Source organism: Heteronotia binoei, chromosome 2 (genome assembly GCF_032191835.1).
Source record: "Heteronotia binoei isolate CCM8104 ecotype False Entrance Well chromosome 2, APGP_CSIRO_Hbin_v1, whole genome shotgun sequence".
NCBI lineage: Eukaryota > Metazoa > Chordata > Lepidosauria > Squamata > Gekkonidae > Heteronotia > Heteronotia binoei.
This window is the reverse complement of record NC_083224.1, coordinates 52,031,737-52,043,431: the sequence shown is the minus strand read 5'-3', so window position 1 is coordinate 52,043,431 and position 11,695 is coordinate 52,031,737. Positions and strand designations below refer to the sequence as shown.

General features: G+C 46.3%; 1 protein-coding gene across 1 annotated transcript; it reads right to left on the bottom strand.

Moving 5' to 3' along the window:
- On the bottom strand, nucleotides 1–10,514 carry RAB5IF (RAB5 interacting factor). The gene is made up of 4 exons (XM_060230973.1): nucleotides 10,252–10,514; nucleotides 8,559–8,662; nucleotides 7,403–7,532; nucleotides 1–1,666 (listed from the first exon to the last, which is right to left on the bottom strand). Exons 1-4 carry the CDS (start codon nucleotides 10,507–10,509, stop codon nucleotides 1,625–1,627), a joined length of 534 nt encoding a protein of 177 aa, XP_060086956.1. The 5' UTR covers nucleotides 10,510–10,514; the 3' UTR covers nucleotides 1–1,624.
- Between the last annotated feature and the right edge of the window lie 1,181 nt (nucleotides 10,515–11,695).

Sequence of the window (11,695 nt, the reverse complement as noted above, 5' to 3'; positions counted from 1 at the left end):
TTCATAACCACATGACATTTATTAGAGCATGTTCATGTATAAAATGATCTAATATACTGGTGGGTGACTGTAGCTTTAAGTAAACAAAATCAGATGCTGATTGAGAAATATAATTTGAATACTAGCAGAAATCAAGTTTTAGAGCAGAATGACAGACTAATCCATACAGTAGGAGTCTGAATGAAAAACTATTCAGTAAGTTGGCAAAAAAAGACCTGCAAGAAAAGCTCCTGTGATGGCTCTCAGAACCTACAGTACTTTTGCCTCCCCTATGATGGAATTTGCCTCTAATGTTAGAACTGAACAATGGAAGGGGGCAAGGTGGTATTTGTGGTATCTAGAAAGTTGCCTTGAAAAGTGAAGTAAGCAAAAAATAACGGCTTAATGGAGGAGCAGGAAGAATAGCAGAATCCATCCACAGTATATTAAGACTCACATCAGGTTCTCATTATAAGGCAGTCTTAGTGCAAACCTCCTTCTGTCCTCTGTCGACTGATCTTCAATTAAGATTTGAACAGTCAGGTCTACTTCTGGAAGATACCCATGTAGATAGTCTTTATATATTTTAAAAATATTCCTGGATGGGATCCATGAATAAGAATCATAAGTAGCCTAAACTAGTGTATAGTCCATAATCCATTATCACTATCTACAATAACTATAATCACAAAAAAATCAAAACTGTAGCCCAATCTATTCCCATCATGGAATAGCTCCATGGAATTAGCTGCCTTCATTTATATTAATTTTTCAATTATTTATTAAAACTGAAAAATGAGCTGTGTTTGTACTCCAAACACCTGTAGAAACCCCTAAGTAACTGAGTTCTGAATTATGTCTTGAGTTATTTTGTGCATTTAGACCACTGAACTCTGAGGTAGGCTCTGAGAAGTTAATTAGTTGGCTAATTGAAACGTTAAGGTGCTCTTAAAATTGTGACTTTTAAAAAGTTAAACAAACCAAGTATACCTAACAATCCCCAACAGGAGTTATAATATGAAAGTTTTAAGAAATAATCTGAAGATTCTGGTTATAACTGAACTAAGCAACCAAAGTTTAAGAAACCCCAATGACCCGGTTATAAACAGTAATACTTAATACAATCAGTTTACTGAAGTCAGACCTTTAATTTTCTTAAAACAAGTCAAAGACAACTGTCACATTCTGTGCTCTATAATAAATTCCACAGAGTTTTCCTCCTGCCAAAAGCCTCATAACGGCTACTATTTTAAAACCGTATACTGTCAAATGGAAGACAAGACATAAATTGAACAGATCTCATTTGGAGAGGGCAACACAGTGGGCACAAATTAATTACTACGTTTACCCTTTAGCAAAGAGAGGCTGGTTGTCACTGTAGTGGAGAAAGTCACAGAAAAAATTCAGATTGAACAGTCTTGAACTGCTTAATATTGTGATGGCTTTTTTAAGTTCCAGAAAAGCAACACTTTTTAAAAAATAATCAACACAGACTCAATTTCTCTTCTCAGAAGCCATGAAGCTTGTCCCATCTCCTCAGACCTTGGGCATAAAAGCAGGCTTAGTTTACCTCCCCCCAATCCATCAGAAGCCGTTTCTTAAAGTGTTCTTCAATAACTTATGACAACTGATTTGGCTTATTTTGTCAATCATAATGGATGGCAGTGTAGAAGATTATCCAGACAACCTAGAAGGGAGCACAAAAAAAGAAAGGCAGCATCAGCAAGAGGTCTTACTCTTTATCACCACATGCTGATTAAGAGCCAGTTAGGTGTAATGGTTAAGAGCAGCGGACTCTAATCTGCAGAACTGGGTTCAATTCCCCACTCCTAAACATAAAGCCAGCTAGGTGGCCTTGGGTTCATCACAGCGCTTTCAGAACAAGTCAAGCTTGCCACAAAAGAGCTAAAACTTAAGGCTGTCAGACAATCTTTGGATCTCCTGGCTATGCGACACACAATGCCATACAATAATTATTAACTAGCACCACATGCCCACAAAATTCCTATTCTGTTTTCTTCTTTTTTGAAAAACAAAACTTCAATTTGGTCCCGTGGTCAAGAAGAAACTTTGCAAGAGGGGTCAGCATTCCAACTGTTAGAAATTACACTGCTTGTATAGCATTGCATGGAGGAGGCCATGTCAGGGTCGGGGATTTCAGTTGTAATAGGGCGGGGAAGGTATGATGGTGGGAATAGGTTGCGAAAACAGAGAGGGAGTCGGAGATATGGAAAAACTCGGATATCCTCCCACCGATGTCCCATCCCGAGGCATGCTGGTTGCGGGGCTAGGATAAATTACCCATCTCCTTCACTGGTGTTAATGCCAGGTCCATTAATAATAAGTCCGCCACGTTACGGGATTTTATTATGGAACAGCAAATCGACCTGGCCTGTATGACGGAGACCTGGGTTTGGGATGGTGAAACTGTCACCTTGAACCAGCTTACCCCGCCTGGGTTTGATGTCTTTCACCAGTCTCGGACAAATGGGTGGAGGGGAGTTGCTGTGCTCATCCGAAACTCTTTTTCTTTCAGGGCACTGCCTGATCTGAATATTGCTGGCATAGAGTGCACTGGCCTGATGTGGGAAACTGAGGACAGTGTGGCGATCTGGGTGGTGTACCGACCGCCTGATGCACCATCGGAGAGCCTACCTGCCCTGCTAGACACGGTGTCCACTTGGGCATTGGACTTCCCCTGACTTTTAGTTCTGGGGGATTTCAATGTCCACGTTGATGACGCGGCGTCCTTGCAGGCACAGGACCTGGTGTCATCCATGGAGACGCTGGGACTCAACCAATTTGTATTCGTTCCCACACACCAGGCCGGTCACACGCTAGATTTGATCTTCAGGGCAGGAATATCAGTGGATTTGATGGCGGCAAATGCTGTTCCATGGTCAGACCACTATGCCTTGAAAGTCTGGCTGGACTTGCAACTTCCGCCCTGTTTAAGTGGCGAGCAGATTTACGCTCGTCCACAGAGCCAAATGGACCCAGAATGGTTCCAAGAAGCCCTGCGGGATCTGATGCCCCCTGGTGGGTCGTTAGATGAGCTTGTGGAGGATTGGCATTCCTGACTCTCCACTGCCATTGACAACATCGCCCCCTGGCGCCCTCTTTGCTGCCGTACCAAAGCAGCTCCTTGGTATTCCTTGGACCTAAGGATGAAACGGTAGCTTAGACGGTTAAGAGAGAGAGTTGCGGTATGCTCGTGATGAAGAGTCCAGAACCTCTTATAGAACGCTTATGACGTCTATGAGAAGGCTGTGAAGTCCGCCAAGAAAACTTTCTATGCGACCTCCATAGAGTCTGCAGTTGTGCCCAGCCCAATTATTTAGAATGATTTGGTCTTTGACAACCTTGCCATCGAGCAACCAAAAAGGGAATTGGATATTGGCTCTGAGGGTTTTGCGACATATTTTGCAGATAAAATCTTGACTCTCCACCAGGACCTCCCAGTCACGGTTGATACAGTATGTGAACTGGAAGCTCCTTGGCCGTCGGATGGTCCAATATTGGACCGCTTCAGCTGACTTGCATTGGAGGATGTAGACAGGATCCTAGCAGCAGTGAAGTCTACCACCTGCCCCCTGGACCCCTGTCCATCCTGGCTTGTGAAGGCTTGCCAGGATGATATCAGGGACTCTCTGGATGATATTGTTAACCTGTCCCTGACAAGTGGGACATTCCCAGAGAGATTAAAGGAGGCTGTAATTCGCCCGCTTTTGAAAAAACCTTCACTGGACCCTAGCATCCTAGCTAACTACCACCCAGTTTCGAACCTGCCGTTCCTGGGAAAGGTAGTTGAGAAAGCAGTAGTGGAGCAGCTGCAGCTTTTCCTGGATGAAACATCCGCCCTGGACCCATTCCAGTCCGGCTTCCGCCCGGGCCATGGGATGGAGATGGTACTAGTTGCCCTCACAGACGACCTTAGAAGGCATCTGGACCAAGGCGGGTCAGCACTGCTGATTTTTCTTGATTTATCAGCAGCATTTGACATGGTCAACTACAACCTATTGACCCACCGCCTTGCCGTCGCTGGGGTACGGGGGGTGGCCTTACAATGGTTTTCCTCCTTCCTCCGGGGACGGGGCTAAAGGGTGATGCTTGGCGAGCAGATCTCTCTGCGACACTCACTTATATGTGGAGTGCCGCAGGAAGCTATTCTCTCACCTACATTATTTAACATCTATATGCGCCCTCTTGCCCAGATTGCCCAAGGTTTTGGACTGGGTTGTCACCAGTACGCTGATGACACCCAGCTCTACCTGTTGATGGACAGCAGACTGTCTTCCACCCCTGAACAGCTGGCAGAGGCATTAGAAGCCGTGGCTGGGTGGCTACATCAGAGTCGACTGAAGTTAAATCCAACTGAGGTTCTGTACCTGAATTGAGGGGGGTGGGTTCGTGCATCCAGCTCCCAGCCCTGGGCGATGCCGCTTTGGTACCAGCCCAGCAGGTGAAGAGTCTGGGAGTGATTCCGGATGCCTCCCTCTCCATGGAAGTCCAGGTCACAACAGCTGCATGGTCTGCCTTCTTCCATCTATGGCAGATCAGGCAGCTAGCACCATACCTATCGTCCCAAAATCTGGCTACAGTGATCCATGCAATGGCCACTTCCAGGCTGGACTACTGTAACTTGGTCTACGCTGGTTTGCCCCTGAAACTGATCCGGAAACTGCAGCAGGTGCAGAATGCGGCAGCTCACCTGCTGACTGCATCACCTATATGGGTGAGCATACAGCCAGCGCTCCGCGACCTGCACTGGCTGCCTATAGAATACCGGATCCATTTCATGGTGTTAGTTTTGACTTTTAAAGCCTTATGTGGCCTGGGACCAACATACCTGCGGGACCGTCTCCTTCCATATACACCCCAGAGGTCGCTTTGTTTGGCCTCCCGAGATCTTCTGATAGTTGCCGGCCCAAGGGATGCCCGTCTTGCCTCTACCAGGGCCAGGGCTTTTTCAGTCCTGGCCCCGACCTGGTGGAATCAGCTCCCTATGGAGATCCAGGCCCTACCTGGCTTGTTGGCCTTTCATAGGGCCTGTAAAACAGAGCTGTTCCGCCAGGTCTTTGGATGAGGTAGCGGGCATCTATCCGCCTATTAGATTGGTTGGCCTCCCCCTACGCCCTTATGGCCTGCTGCACCACTGTATTGTGGTGCTATACTATCTCGCTTCATATCATCATGCTGAACTAACCTATTGCACTTTACTGGTTGCTGAAGTTGATTTTATTATGATTTTATTGTAATCTTAATTTAAATTGTTGTACTCCACTCTGAGACCCCCAAAAGGGGGAAGGGGTGGAATAGAAATAAACTAATAATAATAATGAGAAAGAACGGCTTCTTAGATATGTTTCTCCAACATACACTGAGACAAAGATATATGCCTGTGTGTGTGTAAGGATAGTGCCTATGTTTAAATCCAGAATGTACCCAGAACTTCAAATATTCTAGATAGATAGATAGATAGATAGATAGATAGATAGATAGATAGATAGATAGATAGATAGATAGATAGATAGATAGATAGATAGATAATTTTATTTATATCCCGCCCTCCCCGCCGGAGCAGGCTCAGGGCGGCCAACAACATCATTCAGTTATACAAAAAACAAAGTTACATTTAACATTAAAATTCTGATAAGTTTAAAATTAATTAATTAATTAAGTGATAAAAGTGCTAATGCTATTTGTTCTTTTATGATGGCAGTAATCATTAGCAATTACTTTCTTCGTCAGCGAAAGCCAGTCGGAAGAGGAAGGCCTTGCAGGCCTTTCAGAACTGTTCAAGGTCCCGCAGGGCCCGCATTTCCTCTGGAAGTTGGTTCCATAGGTTCGGGGCTACAGAGGAGAAGGCCCGATTGCGGGTGCATTGCAGCTTCACCTCTCTTGGTCCGGGGGTGGTCAACAAGTTTTTTCCAGCTGACCTCAGTGCTCTCTGGGGTTCATATGGGGAAAGATGGTCCCTAAGGTAGACAGGTCCTCGACCATATATGGCTTTAAAGGTAATGACCAACACTTTGTAACGAACCCGGTATATAACTGGCAGCCAGTGCAGCTCGCACAGTCCAGGCTGTATGTGCTCCCATTTAGGGAGCCCCAGCAACAGTCTGGCCGCTGCGTTCTGCACCAGCTGCAGCTTCCGGGTTCGGTACAGAGGCAGCCCCATGTAGAGGGCATTACAGTAATCCAGTCTCGAGGTGACCGTTGCCAGATCTTGGCGCTCTAGGAAGGGAGCCAGCTGCCTTGCCCGCCTCAGGTGGAAAAAGGCTGACTTGGCAGTGGCTGCAATCTGGGCCTCCATTGATAATGAAGGCTCCAGTAGAACTCCCAGACTCCTAACCCGGTGCGCCACTTTCAGTGGCGCCCCGTCGAAGACCGGAAGAGGTATTTCCCCTTCCCGGGCGCCCCGACCCAGGCAAAGGACTTCTGTCTTCGCTGGATTCAGTTTCAGCCCGCTCCCCCTCAACCACGTTGCCATATCCTGCAAGGCCCGGTCTAAATTCTCAGGGACGCAGTCAGGCCGGCCGTCCATCAGCAGATAGAGTTGGGTGTCATCTGCATATTGATGGCACCCAAGTCCATATCTCCTGGCAATCTGGGCAAGAGGGCGCATATAGATATTGAATAACATTGGTGAGAGAACTGCCCCCTGAGGCACTCCACAATCCAGTGTGCGCCTCCGGGACCGCTCGCCACCAATTGCCACCCTTTGTCCCCGATCCTCGAGGAAGGAGGAGAGCCATTGTAAGGCAGACCCCCTCACCCCTATATCGGCGAGGCGGCGGGTCAGTAGCCGATGGTCGACCGTGTCGAACGCGGCCGACAGATCTAACAACATCAGCACCGTCACACCGCCCCAATCCAGGTGCCATTGGAGATCATCTACCAGGGCGACCAGTACTGTCTCCGTCCCATAACCCGGGTGAAAGCCGGACTGGCAAGGGTCTGACTGACAGAGTAATCTTATCCTGTTACTTCGGTCTAAGTCTACTAGATTCAGTCTGCATAGGACTGCACTATGAAACTCCAGAAAACTTGTTTTGCCTACTCTTGTCATTAGTATTTTAGGTTATTTTGCACAGTGAGTACAGTCAAATGCCACGTTTTCCTTGACTCATTGTTCATAGTAGTACAAGACAAGGACATCACTGATGCCAGTAAAGAAAAGTTTTGCCTGCCTGAGTCTTCTAATGTATCTATCAAACTCAATGACAAATAATACATATAACTCTCTAAAGCTGCAATCATATAGTGCAACTTATCTTTTTGTTCCCTCACCTCTTCTTTGCTTCTTTTCCCACTAGTTAAACATTTTTAAAAGTTTCATGGAGTGATAATCTGCCTCTTATTTTATATTGTGGCTCTGTACATAAGGCCTCACATCTAAGAACATGTAACATAAATTTACCAAAAACAATGCGAAAGATGTCATGAACCCTTCCTTTGTTAGCTCCCATGTTCCTCCATACTCCTCTTCATCTATTTGCTGGAAGCTACTAAAATAGAGGTATAGGACACCGGCATTTATGAGGCAGAATCTGGAGAGGAAGAAAATAACAGCAATTGAAAGCCACCATTTTAAAATGACAGTATGCATTCAAATACTTAAGCCATGATCCATCAGGAAGATAACCTGTGAAAGCTTCAGTGAATTTAACAAGATGCTTGAGAACCCAGCTCCAATGCATTTCAACATGGCAAGCATAGGAGGTTTTCCTGATGGCCAGACAAATGAATCTATAAGAAGAGCTACAGCAAGCACCTGAAGCACTCTTGCAGAGCTGTGAAACTGGCTAAGTTAGAGAATTGAAATGCATGCAAGGACTCCATATGCTACTTTGTTTACTAACTCCAGTTAGCACTCTTTGCTTTTTAAAACTAGTTATCGCTAGAGATAGAAGAAACCATGGGTTTCCAATATATCAGTATAAATGTTCAGCCAAAGCTACCATTTTGGGTACAAATCCTGCACAGACTTGAAATGTATAAACACTTTAGGCATCAGAGTGACTGTCATCCAGGAGTTTACCCTGATCCAGACTACACTGGCAAGTTCTACTGATTCTTCTTTTCTGTTAACCATGCCTCCTCCCCCCCCTTCCCGGTCATTCCTTGGGATCCCCCAGAGCCCAGGAGCAGCATGCCATGGAGCTGGGAGGAAGGAAAGTTCCATTCTGCCATTGGAAAATTTAGGCTAGATCCAACCCAGCTGCTGTAGGCTTTCAACTGAAAATTCTCTATACACAGAATGACTTTTTTTGGGGGGGAAATCTTTATTCTGTTCTAAGTAAGAATTTAATATTATCTTCAGTATTAATACTTTCCAATGTTTTGGCTTCCTTTTTTCCTATCTGCACTGAGTAAAAAAATTAATAATCTTCTCTGACCTTCACTCTTCTGTATTTCATGCACAATCCAATGCAAGAAGACTGCAGACTCTCACCATTTGTGAATTGATGACTTCCAGCAATGTACATGGAGAAAGATTTCTATCACCTTGTCATCTCAAGTGCTTAACCTACTACTGTTACCAGCTGTAGAATATTTAACAACAAAAAACTTACATTGCTATGCCTATAAATCCTTTTAGTGGAACAATGCCCCAGATCACTCCCAAAATAACAGCAATGATCTGCCGGAACCAATAAATCACATCTAGAAACTCATCCTGCAGAGAAAAAACAAGATCAAAATTTTATATTTGTGAATAGCCCTATAATTCATACACATACCTTCCAGAGTGGATCCTGTAAGATTGTAAGTAAGTAAGTAAGTAAGTAAAATTTTATTTATATCCCGCCCTCCCCCGCCAAGCAGGCTCAGGGCGGCTAACAACAGCAAAATAACAATACATTTAACAAAACATTAAATTAACCCCAAACCGATTAATACATTAGTTAAAACAGTTACTAAGTCTAAAAACATTAAGTTAGATCTGACAGTACCGTTATTAATCGACGCTATGCCTGTCAGTTTGTGTAATGATGGCGGATCTCCAGACTGGACCATTTTGATGTTTCTTTGTGGACTTGGTCAGCCGTTCATGAATGCCTGTTTGAAAAGGGTGGTCTTGCAGGCCCTGCGGAACTGATCAAGGTTCCGCAGGGCCCGCACCTCCTCTGGGAGTTGATTCCACAAGGAAGGGGCCGCGGTAGAGAAGGCCCGTGCATAGGTAGTCCGAAGTTTAACTTCTTTTGGCCCAGGGGTGGTCAATCTGTTTTTACCTACTGACCTTGGGTAAGATTGGGGGGAAATAGGCTCTGAAAACATCTGGACTCCTTTGTCTTCAGAGCCTTTTTATTATAAATTATTGAGAAATACATCAATTGCCCAAGTCATCACACAATCTGATAATGTACCCCCATGAACAAGTTGTTTCACACTAGCCAACATCATAAACACAAACCACACCACCTTAAAGAAAGAAGGTTACGGCACCACAAAAACCATAGAGTAAGCTTTTTGTGGCCTTCATTCTTCAGAAACAAGAAGTATATTCTCAGTTGGCAGATATATAGATACTCAAACAAAAGAAAAAGTTTAAGCTTGGTGTCAAAAGGTCATGAAACACAATCTGCAATGTTTTTATATGATACTAGCTGTACATAAAGAATAACAATAGCAGGCAATACCCCTCCATACGTATTTATATTCTACATTCCTATCAAAGTGAGGCCACCATGGTTGATGTCAGATGATGAAGTGTTTTGTAAAGCTTTGCCACAACAAACTCACTGAATTACCCTGGAAATCTTTCATACCAGTGATCGAGTAATGCAATCCTCTACATATTGCAGCACCACATTTTTAAAAAACAGGCCAGCGCTTAAGTTAAGAAAAGTGAATCAACAGGCCAGCCATCCACTCCTCCTCTCCTCCACTAAGAGATCTATTCTGGATTCCCTGAGGACAGGAGCGCTGACTCTAGAAAGCTCATCCCTGAAAATCTTGCTGTCTCTAAGCCTTAGAGAGTCTAAGTAACGTATTATGGGATTCGAGTCTAGCTGTTCTATTGCTGACCGACAGGGCTAATTATCCTCACATGACTCCCAAGTCTCCCTTCCACTCTCAGGACACTTCGCAAATAACAGGACAATCACGGGGCCTCCACAGGGCGATCCTTCCACCTACCCGTCCTTCCTCCCCTTGAGGGGCGCTCAGGGCTGCAGCCCACGCTCGCCCCTATCACATTGTCTATCCGGAGGGAGCCGCAGGACGACAGCACGACGGGCCGAGCAAGCCCCAGCCGAGCCTCACCTTGTCCTCCCAGGCGGAGTCGCTCCGCAGCGCCTTGCTCCACAGCGAGCCCCGCAGGACGCCGCCGCCGTTGGCCACCAGGTGCTGCTGCGAGTGCGACGTCTGGTCCTCTTTCCGCCGGCCGCCACTCATCGTCCCCCACCAGGCCCCAAGCTCCGCGCGCCCCGCGATCACCGCACGGAAGCCACCCGCACGCTCACGTGAGCGCCGGCCCCACGGCCTGACCAATAGGGACGGCTTTAGCCACGTGCCTCTCATCACGTGAGATAAGCGGACAACGGCAAGGGAAGAGGGTCATGCCGAAACTGGTGTTGCAGTTGCGAGCCTTTGGCTCGACGAGCGCAGACTTGCGGCAGGGAAAGCGAAGGGCAACTGGAAGGGACAGTGAATGGCAACTCACCTTCGGCACCCTGTGTCTTCCCAGTAGGCACACAGGAAATCAGAAGGCTGGCTTAAAAATGGTAGGCTCGCCCCAGAACCTCAACATCCTCCAGAGACAACCAGTCACTCGATCAGCTTTAGTGGCCATGTGATGCAGCACCCAGCAGGGCGCCTCTTATGTTCTTATTTGTACAGTGCACAACCCCAGGTTGAACAGTATATTAACTGACTGTATGTTGTCAAGTAGAGTTCCCTGGGGAATTGGCTAAGTTAGTAAAGAGATTCGGATCCCCTCAGCACCACAAAAAGGCAAATCCCACCTTTTGCCTATCAACAGGCTGATCATCAGCCCCAAAACAGACCGGGAAAAGCCAAACGAAAATTGAACACTTCAGACTCTCCGGATTACTTCCCTAATCATGCACCCAGCTGGGCATACAGGAGTACCAGGCATCTCGCAACAGCTATGGCATAGCATCCAGCCTAGTAGCCAGCTCTCCAGGTGGTGGCTGGTGATCTGCTAGGAACTGGATTAAAAGTAGTCTCCAAGTGGCAGAGATCAGTTTATCTGGTGAGAATGGCTGTCTTAGAAGTTGGACTCTGTGGCATCAAATCCACTGAAATCCCAGCTCTGGCTTGGGAAATTCCTGGAAATTTGGGTGATACAGCTTGAGGAAGGCAGAGTTTGGGGAGAGGAGGGCCCTCAGTGGGGTATAATAATGCCATAAAGTCCACCATGCAAGAAGAAGAAGAAGATACTGGATTTATATCCCGCCCTCCACTCCGAAGAGTCTCAAAGCGGCTCACAATCTCCTTTACCTTCCTCCCCCACAAAAGACACCCTGTGAGGTGGGTGGGGCTGAGAGCTCTCGCAGCAGCTGCCCTTTCAAGGACAACCTCTGCCAGAGCTATGGCTGACCCAAGGCCATTCCAGCAGCTGCAATTGGAGGAGTGGGGAATCAAACCCGGTTCTCCCAGATAAGAGTCCACACACTTAACCACTACACCAAACATGCAAGCAGTCATTTTCTCCAGGAAAACTGATCTCTGCTAAAAATCTGCT